Raw genomic sequence first — 15,789 nt, 5'->3', positions numbered from 1 at the left:
TAAAAGATTAAAACCGTGTCTGGTCTGGTCAAAGCAAACCAAAAATCCCAATATGAGGCTGCAGAACAGTCAGACGTCACATGAATGAAGGCCAGAGACTGAGGCCTGGAGACATGGGCACAGATGAAATGTATTAACTATCATCAGTGAATCAGTGAGATTACCAAAATAAGAGTCACATAATACTGTGTCCTGTTTGTTTGAGATCCAGAGTCTTTAAGGCCCTGCTATGCTTTTCATCCTAGTCTGTACTGGGTGGACGACTTGTGAAAGTCTGAACTAAAAGGCTGAGTTTTATCACAGTATGCAAGGTAACGATAAACTCCCACGCTTAAAATCTCTCCTGTGTGTGTTTGCCTTTGGGTTTATATAATTTAGGAAGCAGCTTTTTCAGGACAATCATCATACTGTAGATTTTAGGACTCAGAAGCAGGTTGTTGCTCTAGGTTTATTTGATGCTATAGTAGAACTCTACATACTGTAGACTGGGTCTTCACCTAAGATTTTTTTTCCACTAGTTTACTGTAGAACTGTTACAGATCATGAATCCATCATCTACATTCAGTGCTGCATGTCACAGTCATGACTCACTGTCTGTAGCTGCTCTGAATCTGTAGGTAAAGAAACAATGTGCAGACTAAACACCCAGGAAACTGCTGATAGACATAAACACGGCAGCACAGCAACTATAAACAAATGGGTAGAGACATTTTTATACACTTAGGATCTATAAAGATAAGGACACAAATCCAAACCGATGGAGCCTATTTGTTTTTAAATGCATGGCTATCACATTACATGGCATAGATTATATATTACCTCATTTTATGTGTACAGTATTTGTGTGGATGTGAATGACTGACAGCATAACGACAGAGATCTCAGTCAGTTGCAACTCGTGTTTATTCGGGAAACGATTCACACCTCCACAACACACCTTTAATTTTGACCTGTCATCTCTGGGTTTTGATACAACTGTAAAAAAGAAACAACATAAAAACAACAACAAATGTTGTCCAACCAGCATAAATACAACAAGCCGCCGCTTGTGCCTGCCACACCAACAACCCAACGCGCCCCTGCCCCCCCTCAGGCTTCCCAGCACCGCAACGCTCTGAGGCGTAAAAAAGAGCTCGGAGATTTAAGATCATTGACTTGGCCTCGGTTTTACTCAGGCTGCTGCTGAATTTGCACCGATCAGCAAGAACGACGGTGGTTCTCTGTGTTGAGAGCCTGGTTTGCCTGGAATAGAAAAGTGAAGCCAGAGGTGAAGAGCTGTAATTTGAAAGCAGGTTCTTGTTGCCCAGTCATTTCATTTGCTTTATTGTAGTTGCAGATAATTGAAAGTTAGCTAAATTGATGATTTGAGGACGACGGAAACAGGCAATAAGCTAGAAGCGAACGCAGTGGACGGATATTTGCATGTTTTATATAGTGGTGATGACGTGCAAGAAAAAAAAGACGAACCTGATGGGAATAAAGAATAATAAAACCCTTTTTACAGTGTTTTCTATTCCTTTCTATTAAAGTTTTTTTTGCATAAACACACATGTCTACTTTTCAGTTTTAACATCAAAAATCATGTAATCAATAGATGGGTTCATCAAATTCCTTAGAGGTTGGGATGCAACAGGATCGTGGATCACGTCACCCATGTCTATGTGGCCCATGCAGCTCCACGTCCGTCAGCGCTCCCGCTTTAAGGTTTGATGAACGCGTCTCACTTGGTCCAACGAACCCAAACTGTCTGCAACAACATCCATCACAAAGCTACGTTACATCTACCGTATATACAACGCCGGCTAAAGCTAACTCATGGTACTGCATGGTCATTCGTGGCTAGTGTGGGGTCTAGTGTTACTGTGTGTTCCTGACTATGGAGGAAGCAGGCTACTGAAAAGGGGGCGACACTGAAAGCCAGACAGGATGAAAGAACAGCATCATTCTGAGAAAGGCTCTATCCTTTTTCCTCTGAGGACACATCTGGTCGAATGCGCCGGCGTGAAGCCGACTGGGGCGTTTCCCCATTAGCAGAGCACCGTGTTGAGATGGTTTCACTGTTGATATGTCTCGTTTTCTGTAATGAGAGGACGGGTTTGTGTGTGTGTCACGTCTTGGTGGTGACGTCAACCCTCAACAACGCTAGGAAAAGGGATACTGTTCTCATCTGAGCAAGGTAGCATTGTGACAGGTAAGGCATGAGGATTCAGTGTTTTGCTCTTAACTTTTAACTAATCATGATCTTCTGCACCTCCCCCTTTCCTCCCTCCCCTCCCCCTTTGTCCCTCCCATCCCACCCCCCACATCCTGCAGTCTGGCCGCTGTCGTTTTCAGCACCCGTCCCCTCGTCCGTCTGCTGTTTAACTGAGGGACGTGATGTTGGAACGGCCGCCAGGGGGCACTACGATACGCCGGCCCGCGGGCCTGATGGGGATGTCGTCTGGAGTAGGGGGGCCTGGGGGGGAGAAAGAGAAGGCAAGGAGCCCAAAGTCAGCTTCTATACATTGATTTATACGTGCAGTTCAAATCAATTTGTTTGTTTAGTAGAAGAGACTTTACGGTCTTATATTATTGAGCACACAAACAGAAAGGACAAGAGTCTGACACGGTCTACAGTAAAGCCTAGAGTTTCCCAAGAAAAGAGCCAGGCTGCAAATTATCAGTGAGTGTATAAAAGAATGATGTCAGACCATGATGCACTGCATCTAACCAAACAACCCTTCACATCTCCTTTCCAGACGCGTAAATCAACTCTTCAGGTGGTGGATTAGGAAAAAGTTAAATAAACAGAGGTCTGACTCATTCAGTGACTTAACTCTGCAAAGCCTGAGACCCTAAGATGACGTCCTCCTCTACATTCAGCCTCACTAAGGACATATTTTCCAGCAGAGGTCACCTCTAAAGCGTTACACATCAGCCAAGGTGGTTCTGATTACGGCCAAAGGCTAAACACCACCATGTTTAGACCTTCCTTTCGAAATGAGTTATCAACACCTAAAAACACTCATATTCACAAGCAAACAGCTGCAGTTAAGGTGGCACATGGACGCATTTAGCCTGTCAGGACGGACTAGCCAATAGCTAGCCTGGTGTGTTTGAGTGGAAACCGTGGAAACGCTGAGCGTGACATGAAGCATCGCTGCCTGGTAGCTTGACAAAAACGATTTCGCACATTTGTTTCTAAACCTGAGCTAATCCGTTGTTGACCTTTGCATATGGGCACAATCAAACTGTCGTTCAGCAGCTCTGCAGGAAGGAACAGATGCTGAGTGTGAAAGTGCCTGGAATGAAAGCTTGCACGCTATACTATACGTTTGAGGCCTCGAGCCCACATTCATATCCGCTAAAAGTTATGATGAGCGTTACCGCGGCAAAAACTTCATTTCCTACTGTGGCTTAATATTAAAGCAGCGGCTGTTAGAGGCCCCGGCGCCCTGAAAAGCCCTCGAGAGTCATTTATTTGAGAAGGGTGAGATATTGGAGGAGAGAGATTGAGGTGCCGCCTTTATAGACAAGCAGTTTACTGTAACTGAGCTGGAAGGTTAAAGAAATAAGCAGGATCTGAATAGAAGAAATGATAATATAATTCAGAATCAACAAATCAAGATTTATGAATAATTCGGAAATACACATAAAAGTCTAGTTTTATCTTTATTTAAACATCCTCTAAATAAAGATGTAAAGTATATAATAATGGAGCATGAATCAAAAGTTTGCCTGGTTTTCATTTGCGCCTGTGTTGACTTTACATCAACCACAGCAAAGTCAAAACAGAAAAAAGAGCCAACGTCAAGAATGAGGACATAAATTTAAGTTAATGCTGTCGGCAACGTGGCTCATTAAAAGTCTAAGCAGCTCCAGCGGCCAATTGAATGACATGAATAAACAGACAGTTTGTCATAGACCGAATAACCTGTTATTAAAAGGCTGCTGTGCACTAGGACGGGACGATCCGTGCATGAGGGGCTGCAGGAGGTGTTGGTGTTACCTGCTAGGCTGAACCCAGACTGGTGCAGGTTTCTGACGGGCTGCTTGGTGGGAGAGGTCCGTGCTGAGGCCGAGGGGGTTCCACCACGGGACAGGGAGAACTCAGACACCGGACCGTCGTACATCCCCCTGGGCACTGCCCTCAGGACGGCCAGCTACAGGACAGGCAAAGGGGGGGGGGGTTAGGAGGAGGAGGAGGAGGAAGAAAAAGGAGAAGGCGCAGGAAGAAAAAGAAGGAGGAGGAAGGGGAGAAGGAGGAGGATGAGCAGGGGGGGTAGAAAAAGAAGGAGGAGGAGAAGAAGAAAAAGAAAAAGAAGGAGGAGGAAGAAGAAGAAATGTTTGAACAAAACAGATGTTATGAGTTTAGTAGCACAAAAGGTTACATGTAGCCTGGTTCACACCTGTTTAGTGTTACATGTTTGTTTCTGAATTACACACACATTTTTCAGCAAGTCTTCTTGCAGCCACAAGCTGCTAGATTTACACATGCACACAAAGAACAACACTGGGTATGTAATCAGTCAGTCAGTCAGTCAGTCAGTCAGTCAGTCAGTCAGTCATTTATTCTGTCTCCCTGTCTGTCTGTCTGCCTGTCTTTCATTTTGTCTGTCTGTCTGCATCATGCTCAGTCAGTCAGTCTGCTTGTCTGCCTGTCTGTCTTCCTGTCTCTCTGCCTGTCGTGACTCGTGGAATCTTGGAAGCTCTGTGTGACGTTAAGAAGAGACATCTGTGAATGAAGCAAGCACAACAGTGACTGCTACCAAGACAAACAGCCCACTGTTACTACGGCTCCAGTTCCTCATCAGTGGCCAGCTGCGAATTAGGAAACTACTGAACAATGAGATTTGTAGGTCTGTCACATCAATGGAAAGAGATGGGGATTAGTCTCTGCTTTCAGTTTAAGCTGCTATAAATCAGGTGCTTTAAGGGTCATTCATCAAATCTTTAATTTAGTCCTTCATGCGCTGACGTTAATGAAAGGAGAAATCCTAAAACGTTTCGTTCAGTGGGTTTGAAGGCAGTTGTGTAGTTTGGACTGCACCGATGTGGAAACGCACACACATCCAACTGTACGACTCCCAGAGCCTGGACCACCCACAGCCTGGACCTTCTGCACCCTGTGGCTGAACCCCCCCCCCCCACATCCACAACAGCACCTGCACTGACCTGCTTTCTGGCTTTGACGCGCTTGTAGGCGAAGTCGGGGAAGGGGGAGCAGGGGATGAAGCGGCCCACGCCGGAGGTCGCGTGCAGGTTCCCGTCCTCGAGGACCATCTTCCCCTGGCAGATCACCACGAGCGGGGCTCCGCGCAGCTCCATGCCCTCGAAGATGTTGTACTCAGCAGCCTGCAGCAGAAACGCCAGAGGATTAGCCGTTAGCAATTAGCTTAGCTTCATGCAAAATCAATGCAGCTCAGCCTGAGGCGTCCTGGTGACAGGAGGACGGCGGGTGTCTGTGTTTCAGTCCTCGCCTCACTTCTCACTCTGGCAGCTACGAACAGCTGCAATAATCCAGCTGCCACAGTATCTGGTGCCACTCACTCATTCGCTCCCTCCCCCCCCGCTGGTTTCCTCCCTTCATTCATCCCTCCTTCTTCTGTCTGAGTTCAGCTCACATGTATGTGGCTTCTTTTCTGGGCATGTTTGCGATATGCGATGGTCCCCTCCCTTCATTCCATTGTTATTTATTTCCTCTGCACACAGCCAGCACAGGACATAACTACAAGCCAAGCATGAAGTCATAGCGGAGCAGAGTGCATTTCACAGTGTGTGTATCGCTGTGTACGGACCCTTCTGTGCATGTTTGTGTCGACACCATGAAGCTGAACCCAGGCCTGACGTGAGTCCACTGATAACAACTTCCACACAAACAAGAGTCTAAGTTAAATGTAATGCAGAGAGGAAGAGCTCGCTGGTAAACAGGGCCGCTCCTGTTTGGATAAGCAGCCGACTGTCCACACGTAGATTTATTTGAGCCGGGAGCTGCCGTGCTCTGGTTTTCTGCTCTCAAGTCCAAACAGCAGGAAATGAAAGCGTGACATCATGATGTAAGAAGCCACAGATCCTCCAGAGGAGGTAAATGTGGCCGAGAAACTCTATTGGTCCAGTTTTCTGGACCAATCGAGTACCAATAGAATGTCTGGCTGCTCCTGTTGAACATTAGGTCAACGTGGACCTGCAGTTGTATAGTTGTTGGTCAATGCATGTTTTCCCCATCATCTTTGTGCGTCTACTTGTTTCCAGTGAAGTCAGATCAAAAGCTTTTTCTACCTTTAAGTCTATTTGTTGTCCAGCGAGTGATGTGTACAGATGTTTCAAATCTCTGGGTTTCGTGTAGATATCTGATGCTGGCGCACTGTTTCCTAATCCTGTGCAATGAACGGCTTTATGGTTGAGAATATTATAGATGATCTGTACGAACGAACGTGATACAGAGGAAGGAAATACCTCCTGATTATTCAGATTCCCTGCTGATTAACTGTACTCTGCTACGCGGGGGATTTAGGAAAATGCCCAAGTCACTGACACAATGTCTTTGGATAAACCCATTATTACTCTATTTTAATAATCCATATATTTCTTTTAGTTCATAGCTGAGGATTTGTGGAATTCATCAGAGCCGAGTTTACATGAAGTGTTGGTCATGTGGCGACTGATCTGTGAATCAAACTCCAAATCCGCTGAGACCTCATTTCCGTTCAGAGGAACTAAGAGCTCCCTGGAAGCGGGTCAAAAATGTGCTCGCTGTCCCCTGAACATTCTCCCTCTCTCTCTTCATCTCACAAACACACTGGAGGAGACTGAAAGCTCACACTGTACTTTACTCTGACTCAGACGACGGCACATGCTAGCAGCTAGCGCCGGCTAACAGGCGCTAGCGCAGACCCGTGCGCGTACCGAGGTGTGTGTCTTGGCAGTGATGGTGCGGACGGAGTCTGTGTCCCAAATGACCAGGTCGGCGTCGGAGCCCACGGCGATCCGGCCCTTCCGAGGGTAGAGGTTCAGGATCTTGGCTGCGTTGGTGCTGGTGACGGCCACAAACATGTTCTCATCCATTTTACCTGTAGTCTGGGAAAGACAGCAAAAGCAGGATGTTGCAGGGATTTGCTTGGAGAGAATTTAAAGCTGCGGCTGGATTTGAGTCAGAACATCGTCCTGCAGAATTTTAATTTGTTATTACACATGTAAACATTAAAGAAAAGGATTAAGATGGGAGTAAAAAGCCTGTTTGTTTAATATTTGACAGTTTTTCCCTCATTCGCATCAGAGACTCGCTCACCACAGCTTTGTCCCAGATGAGAGTCATCCGCTCCTCCACTCCGTTGACGCCTTCAGGGATCTGAGTGAAGTCGTCCTTGCCAATGGCTTTCTGGGCCACGCTGAAGGTGCAGTGAGCGCTGCCTGACACACTCAGGTCTCCACTGGGGCAAAGAGACACAGACAGAGCTGGATTCACACCAGCGCAGACAGGACCAAAAACCTCTCCTAGAACTAGACAGCTCCTGTCTGAGGGTTTGTCCCACGGCTCCGTGGGTTTTGGGTCCGTACCTGGACAGCAGTGTGTTCAGATAGTCGGGGGTAGTGGGGTCGGGGCTGAGGGGGGGTGAGGTTACAAAAGAAGCTGCCTTGGCCCAGTTCTTGCTCCAGTAATGCGTCCCGTCAGTCCCCAGGCTGGCGCTGATTGGTTCTCCAAACACAACATTTCCTGTCAAAGACAAAGTATCAAATGTAAATTGTGTGATTTGATGTATTTAGTTGTTAGTGGCATTTATTCAAAACCATTATGTACATCCATCAAGCGCGATCTGTCAGCGCTTTAATCTTGGTAAAAGCAGCGTTCCTAAAAAAGATAGATGTCCTCGTTGGCTGCAGCGCACTTCACTTTGGCTCATAGCTGAGCTTCTGGTTCATGAGAGAGGATGAAAAACCCGGGTTTAACTTTTTCTCTCACCTCACAGACAATGTAAACTATGTCTTTCCTGGTTTACATTTCACAGCCTGGAAACGGGTCCAAACTAAAGTGTCGAGCCTATAATAAATGCAAATAAATGACAAAGAACGTGGCCTTTCACTATCGGCCCATTTTTAACATCTGTCCATTCTGTATATTTCATGCTCCATCACAGCCAGGAAGCCCCTCGCGTTACCTCTGCTCCCACATTACTGAACGGCCCCAAACACTCGACCGACAGAACCGAATATTCCCGAGAGGACGGAAAAGCAGCCAAAGTCTGAGCAGAAGCATCTTATAAGGGCAAATGTAGGTGCAATGAATGGAGTGTGTGCATTCCGATGTCCAAGTAATCAGGACAGAGGGAAACGTATGAGCAGAGGGGGAAACCGCAGGAAAAACAGCGCCGCCGCCTCCTGAGAGCAGACGTGAGCGCGCTCTGGGACACGTACCTTTCTTCCGGGCCTGCGAGATGATGTCGGCGGCGCTCTTGCTCATGACGCGGGTCACGTACAGAGGACAGTTGGTTTGGCTGGCGATGGTGATGGCCCGGAAAACCGCCTCGGCCTCCAGCTGCGGCAGCGACAGGACATTGTGGTCGGCGTGGAAATGCTTTTCCCATTAGCGTTGTCCCGAATAAACTTCAAGTATCGTGACCACAGCAAATTATGTATTTTTTGAGACGTGTTATTTGAAAGGCTTGTTTTTACGGGTGCTTGTGATTTTACCATCATTACCTCGCGAGGTTAGCGTGTTTCTGGTCACAGTACAGTCACTCACCTCCTCTGGCCTGCTCAGAACGTGTCCCTCTGGGCCTGTGATGCCCATCTGCAGCATTCGAGCCTGCTCCTGGAAACAGTCGTCACAACACAACAGGGTTTCAGCCTCTTCCTGCGACTCGTGACGACGGCGGCACACGTGATCCGGTTCTGGCCACGCGCAGGCGCCGTGGGAACCGGAGGGGTCGGACTGCTTACGGACCTACTCTACTTCATATTCTGACCACCTCTGACGAAGACGACAGGGAAAATGAGCTCAACTGCGCAGACGGAGCCAACGAGGGCAAACCTCTCAAATGCTTCCAAACGTACGTCGGAGTTGATGAATCATTTGCTTATCTCCGAGTCTGATGTAGCACAACACCCTCTTGGACTGGGATCTCCAGCTAACCATTAAGACGTCATCTACTGGCTTCCATTTTTGTTTTCCTTGATTTGACCTCTGTCAGAAGAATCTGGCGAGACCAAAGAGCCAGATTTCCATGTGCTGCAATTACAACCTCATTCTTATTTCTGTTGGAAATAATTAATAATAAATGTTTGTTTGTTTTAGTACTACTACTGCACCACACAGTAGTTCATCAACACATAATTACTGCTTCTACAGCAAAAAGTGTTTATTTGGAAAGAATAAGGGGGCTCAGTTAATTTTAAAGAGGTTTTAAATGCATTTTATGTCCTGCAGAGAAACTGAAGGTAAGATTTTCCACACAAACATCTACAGTAGCGACTGTAAGAGGAGCTCTTTGGTAGCGGTCAGAAGGAGATGGTGAAACTTTCAGATGCAGGAAACCAACACTGTCAGGTCCTGATGTGTGACATGTGTGCGTTTAATGCTGATGAAAATCAGACTCCCTCAAAGTCCGTCTTAAAGAGTGGACAGGATTGTGATGAATCGGGTCCAGCACGCGCGCGCGCGCACACACACACACACACACACACGATGAAGGAACACAGGCCCAGTCTGGAGCTCTGACTAATACCAGCGCTCTCAATCCACACGCCGCTGCAGCTCAGTCACTTCCATTTGTTCACATCTCACCCACACAGCATTGTCCAGGAGGAAACCCACTCTCTCATCAGTGTCGTGTGTTTAGTCTGTAATCATGGGGGTTGTGCTGTGATAATGCTCAACTAAACAGGCTTTGGACCAGTAATTAAAAGGATAAGGCGCGAGTGAAGAGCGGAGTGCGTTTCCTTATCTACCTCGGCGATGATCTCCCCGTTTTCAGCGTGGACCTGAGCGATGCCTCCTCTCTCTGCCAAGAAGGTGAAGACCTCATAGAGCTGCAGGAAACCACGCAAACAGTCAAATGACAGAGCCACCGTTGTTGTGCTGCGTGTGAGCTGCAGCCTTTGCTTTTCAAACAAGGACCAGACGCAGCGGTCAAGTTTAACCCAGAATTATAATAGAAGCCCACAATTTACATGATGTCTGCTGCGGCGCACTGCAATTATTGTGTGTGGTCCCAGAAACGGTTAAGTCATGGAGGAAGGAGCTGGAGCTGAGTGACATCACTGCTTCATTATAACTTGAACCGACTCACTTGCATCGTGTGGTTTTCTGACCGACTCCATTAGCTCCGGCTGCATGACGCACAGTCACATCACTTTGTATTCAGAATATCCCATAATCTAATATGGTCTTATTGGATTAAGTCTATTGGTTCATTAATGGGTTTGTCAGTGCACAGCTGCTCACAATGAAACATATTTATGAGCCTTTTAATGTCACGCACTCTCAATTCAAGTTGGCGTCAAACTATAGTTAATTCCCATCTGACGTGAAGACACTTCTTTATGCAAACGTCCTCCCTACCTCACTGTTGCTCATCTGGAAATAGTCCTTGTACGCCATGTAGACCTGGAACGAGTTCACGCCTGCAACGAGACGGGAGCGGCGTAATGAAGAACACGTGGCACATGAACGTTACGCTCATCACATGTGAGTGCGGCACCTTTCTCCTTTATGAGGTGGTCCACCTCCTGCCGGACGCTGTCGTCCCAGTGGGTGATGTCCACGTGGAGCGAGTAGTCGCAGCAGCTCTTCTCGTCCGCCCACTGCCTCCACTGGTCGTAGGCCTCCATCAGGCTGCTGCCGGGCTCTGGGATCACATGGTCCACTGAGGGAAGGGAGAAACCCGATGAGAGGATGAGAGGATGAGAGGAGCAGGTGGCAGGAAACAGAGAGGGCAGGTGATGTCAGGATGTGTCTGCATGTTCAGAACGCAGCCAGCGGCGAGCAGCCCTGTCACATCACATACAAAGCATCAGCAGCTGGACGTCCTTGAACATTTTGGTGCAGATTCATTCATCTGGGGCTACTTCCAGACTATTGGAGGCAAAATCAAATCCAGGTCCCTCACTGACTGACTGTCTCTTTATGAAACAGTTCATCACAGCTGTCGCTGTACAGTACGTACAGTTGTCAGTTGTCTGACACTGTTGTCAGAGCTGAAATCCTGCTGTGTCTGACTCAGCTGTAATGAAGTAAGGCCTCCTGCCGACTCGCCACCTGACCGGCTGCTTTATCTCATTAAACAGGACACAATCTGCTTATCCTGCCTTTGCATGTCAATAGGATGAAGCTGGAAACAGCAGCGCGTCTTATATTTGTGAACCACAAACTGTGCGCGAGGTGAACATTCAAAGCGACATTCGCGCTTTGTCTCTCGCTCCGAACATAATCCTCCAAAGAATGGGCCGTGAACGGAGCTACGGCCCGTTAGCGAGTGCCCGTCCCAGCGCCGCCACGCCGGGAGACGAGAAGCAGCGGCTCTAAAGAACTCAACCGTGTTGATGAGGCGGCGGTGTCCACCAGCTGTCGGCCGCAATAGCGTCTGAATGAAGCTCACAAAAACACACAGCTACGGTTTCACAGCAGACAAACGAGCATGACGACACGCCGGAGCCGGAGCCGGAGCGCTCTTTTGTGTGATCCTCCTCTGGACTGGTGCCCACAAACGCCCGACGCTGCTTCCCATCACCCCTCGCCCTCTCCCGTTTCCTGTGTAGCGTCACTCTGTGAGTCGTGTTGGTGACCTGTCATTACCGATCATGGTGGTGCCGCCGGCGAGCGCGGCCTTCGATCCCTGAGCGAAGTCGTCCACGGTGGCGGTTCCACGGTACGGCATCTGGAGGTGGGTGTGGATGTCGATGCCGCCGGGGATCACCATCCTGCCGTTGGCCTCGACGGTCTTGACCCCGCCAGGCACGATCAGGTTGTCACCAATCTGCCTGTGAGGGGCAGACGACGTTATCGGACGGACTTTTACAGCTTCGGAAAGTTTCCCCAGCGTCCGTCTGACTCAGAGATGATGCGTTTACAAGCGCGGACAACCGTGACCCAGGAGATGGAGACTTCTCACATAACTGAACCAAAAAATGTGTTTGTCTCTAAAACAAAGTCCGAGCCAAGCCTGAGGAAGACACTGTCAAAGCCTGTTGCCTGGAAGAGCCGATCCAGACAGAACGCAGGCAGAGGCCAGTGTCCCTGGGACTTTGCCAGGGGTCCGACTGGTGCAGCAGCATCGAGATGTTTATTATGCAACACCAGACTCTGTGTGCGCCTCTATGTGAACCGCTCAGTGAGGGGCAGTCAGGACAAAGAGCCTATACCAGCAAAATGGAGGGGGGACAGGACAGGGAAGGAGAGGAGAGGAGAGGAATTTACCCAGCATCCTCTGCTTGGTTTTGTGAGGCAGAGAAAGGACTGAGCCGTAACAATGTCAAGGGTTATCCCTGCACAGTGCAGCGTCCTTATCGCTATTAGGGAGGATTTAGAACCCGAATATTCAAGCTGCTTCACTGACGTAACACAGATGGAGTCAGGTATGAACATACAAATAAAAAAAAACCACTAAAAAAAAAGAGTAAATGGAAACTGAGCCTCAGGAGGAATAAAAGCAAATGGGAGCGGATGCGAGAAGAGCTGAAACGAGGGCAGTGCAGGACTTACTTAATGAGGCCATCCTCCATGTAGATGTCAGCATGGAAGGACTGGTCATCATTCACAATCCTGCCGCCTTTGATCAGAAGCCTGTCGCTCTGTGGAGAGAACAATGAGGACACAAATGTTTTCAGTGCAGCTCTGGTTTGCAAAGTCTCATTGGTGGAGTATTTATACACACACAGTACTTCATTTCTGTGTATACGCATTAAATAATCCTTTCATTTTCACTTCTTCTTTGAGTCGGGTCATGTTTGGTCCATGATGCACCGCTCCATGGTCACGCCGACTCCCGCTGGGTTATGTTACAGCAAAGTGGCTTGATTCCCTGTAAATCTAACCTCAATTCCCTTCAACGTTTGCTGGATGTTCTTATTCAAGACAGAGATTAAGTTTAGTTCCTGAGTCCTACAGTGGTAAATGTGCAGTGCAGCCTCATTCACACAACAGCACTCACTGTTTGAAATTTAATTCCAAGTGAATCTGCAACTAATTTAATTTCAAAGTGATCAAAGGCTATTTGTGCACAAAGTGATGCCTGTGCCATCGTTAGGATCGGGAGGATTTCTTGGATTGAAGCTCACTGGGTGAATGTGGAAAATCCAGTTTGCAAATATGTTTACTCTCAAATCCACCGGGAACAAAGGCTTGAACCAGTGGACGATAGTTTGCTGCTGCAAGCGGCTTTTAGGGACTGATCACGGATTAACATCTGAACCGCACTCATCCAGATTTTGTCATGCAGCACTGCTAACTGTGGATGCTAAACAAAACACAGCTTTATTACTGCAAATTAATTATTTCATGGTTATTTATAGCCAGTCTGAGAAAATAAAAGTCCTACAAAGCTCTGTCACATCCAGGGAACCTTCCAACCCCACGCCCCGTAAAATGGTCTGATTTGGGCGTTGCCATGACGCTACACAGTCAGACGTCAAATCTGCTGCAGCCGCTGCACCAAGGGCTTACTCTAGCAGCCCGTTGTCATGGCGACTGCAGGGGGGAGAGACTAGGAGGAGGGGGAGAGGGAGGAGGAGAGTGGGAGCCTGCTTCTGCTGACTTACAGGATACTGTCGCTGGCTGAACAGGGTGGATGAGGTGCTGGATTCAACATAAGCTACTTGGTAAATAGTCATACAGTCAACAGATAATAAATGAGTTAATGCTATGAGCTGCTGCAGATCTCTTCTATTTCTCTGATCTCATAATCAAACCATTTTAATTTGCTGCGATTCTGCAACATTTAAGGCCAAATAAAGTCCATTTCTACAAAATACAGAACCCCTCTGGAAAACATCTGGATTCTCTCCTTAGGAACCGTTTCCACATTCTTGCATCCCACTAACTCATCAACTCATGTGTGTTTGTGTGCAGCTTAACTCATACAGTACGAGCTCCAAATCTGCTGAGCTCAGAAAACACAACATGTGAACGTTTGTGCGGACGCGATGTTGGTTGAGGAGAGTGAAACGGAGCGCAGACAACCACACCCTGAAGAAACACATTACAACACACAGACATGAGCCTGAACGCAGCACAGCAGACATCATTCTGCAGCACGCTGCCCTAAAACTGTCATTAGCTCAGAGCCCGTTTCATTCCAGGGACTTTTCAGCTGCAGCGTCCAAGTCATGGGGAACAGACACAAAGCTTTCCATGCAAACGCCGTCGTATGCTTCTATCCGAGAATATTAGAGACGCTATCAACCAATCAATCAGGCAGAACAGCAGGCTTCTATTATGACTGAAATGATTTATTTTGATTGCGGCTGCTGCTGCTATTTGTATTATTTTTTGCTGCCAGTGTTTCAGATTTAGATTTCTGTACACTCACACATTCACATCCGTCCCTCACAATTTGCTCAACTGTATTTGCCCCCCCCCCCCCCCTCCCCCCACTGGCCTATATCAGCATCTAAAGAGACCAGGGTCCTTTAACAATCGATGGCTTTCCACTCCCATTACAAGGCGGCTCCTGTGCCTCCGCTGAGCCCAGTGGACGACATAATGACCCTATGGCTGCGTGCTGCATTTCATTCCCGGCCAGTGGAAACTAGACTAGACTGTTAAATTACTGCACGTCCGCAGCGCGACCGAGCGGCTCTTTGACGGGCGACGCTGCCCAACGTGTCACAGCATTTCCAGGACACGTGGTTCAATGCGAGCGCTCGTCCAGTTTTGGCAGCGCCAGTGACCGAACTGTCGAGAGCTTTTTCAGAGACGCTTCAGACGTTCGTTTGGGGTTTTTCTGAAGCTTTTAATACAAAGTCTCCAACTGTCGCATTCGCTAGCGCTCGATTTGTTAAACCACGAGTTATATTTGAATTAGTTTCACAGTAAATATGACAACACGCCTCCTAACAGTCAGCGTGTGCCACAACTTCACCGCTCCCGTCACTTCTTCCAGACATCATTTCTCAGCTCTTCTGCATCGATTTATTTATTATTTTTTGTGGTAAAATCAGTTCTTCCATGAATTGGTCTGTTGTTTAACCATCAGAGCTAATATTGCTGCTGAAGTGCCTTTCAGATTTTATTAATCTTTTCATAGATTTCCTGAGGGAATCGTAACGTGGCCGCTGATACTGAAGCCTGTTTGTTCTCTGCTGCCACCTTCACCAACATGGACATTGATTTTTTAATTAGCCACAGATAAATTTATTTCCACACACGTGACAAAAAAAAAACCTTAAGCAGATGTTAGAATATTTCCCAGTCACTGGACACTGCTACCATGCATGGTGAGGTGTTGGGTGAACACCAGAGGATTTCTGGTGTCCGAGAGCAAACAAATTAGGGCAGATGGAGGATTATCTTTAACGTGAACAATGTGCAAACAGTACAACTAAATCCTCAGCTGAACTAATGCATCTCATGCGCATGTGCCATGAAACAGATGAAGCTTTGGGGCGCGTGTGCTTCCAGCTGCGTCGATCCTCTGATCCAGCGCTTTTTACTTATCTCAGCTACATCTGTCCTCCGCTGCCGACGAGCTCGTCTCATATATTTATGGCACCAAAGCGGAGTGAGGATCAGGTGGAAAAACATCTTGTCATGCAAAGAGCCAGAAATAAAGCACCAAAGGAAACTGTCATTCTGTGTTACACAATCCAGCAGCAATC

At 47.6% G+C, this 15,789-nt stretch overlaps 1 protein-coding gene across 1 annotated transcript; it reads right to left on the bottom strand.

Moving 5' to 3' along the window:
- Positions 1 to 879: 879 nt before the first annotated feature.
- dpysl3 (dihydropyrimidinase like 3) lies at positions 880 to 12,835 on the bottom strand. The gene is made up of 13 exons (XM_029172842.3): positions 12,677 to 12,835; positions 11,771 to 11,955; positions 10,677 to 10,841; positions 10,538 to 10,599; positions 9,925 to 10,005; positions 8,720 to 8,788; positions 8,392 to 8,512; positions 7,537 to 7,693; positions 7,268 to 7,409; positions 6,886 to 7,056; positions 5,155 to 5,334; positions 3,989 to 4,142; positions 880 to 2,455 (listed from the first exon to the last, which is right to left on the bottom strand). Exons 1-13 carry the CDS (start codon positions 12,694 to 12,696, stop codon positions 2,361 to 2,363), a joined length of 1,602 nt encoding a protein of 533 aa, XP_029028675.1. The 5' UTR covers positions 12,697 to 12,835; the 3' UTR covers positions 880 to 2,360.
- Between the last annotated feature and the right edge of the window lie 2,954 nt (positions 12,836 to 15,789).

Source organism: Betta splendens, chromosome 14 (genome assembly GCF_900634795.4).
Source record: "Betta splendens chromosome 14, fBetSpl5.4, whole genome shotgun sequence".
Classification (NCBI taxonomy): domain Eukaryota; kingdom Metazoa; phylum Chordata; class Actinopteri; order Anabantiformes; family Osphronemidae; genus Betta; species Betta splendens.
This window is presented reverse-complemented; position numbering and strand designations above follow the sequence as displayed.

Bases quoted from the DNA above. Each gene is read 5' to 3' on its own strand.
- dpysl3 (XM_029172842.3), bottom strand. From the start codon at position 12,696: ATGGAGGATGGCCTCATTAA. The intron at 10,842-11,770 runs GTAATGACAGGT...CCCTTCCCTCAG, and splicing joins CGGCGGCACCACCATGATCG to TGGACCATGTGATCCCAGAG. The intron at 4,143-5,154 runs GTCAGTGCAGGT...CCTGTCCTGTAG, and splicing joins GCGTCAAAGCCAGAAAGCAG to CTGGCCGTCCTGAGGGCAGT.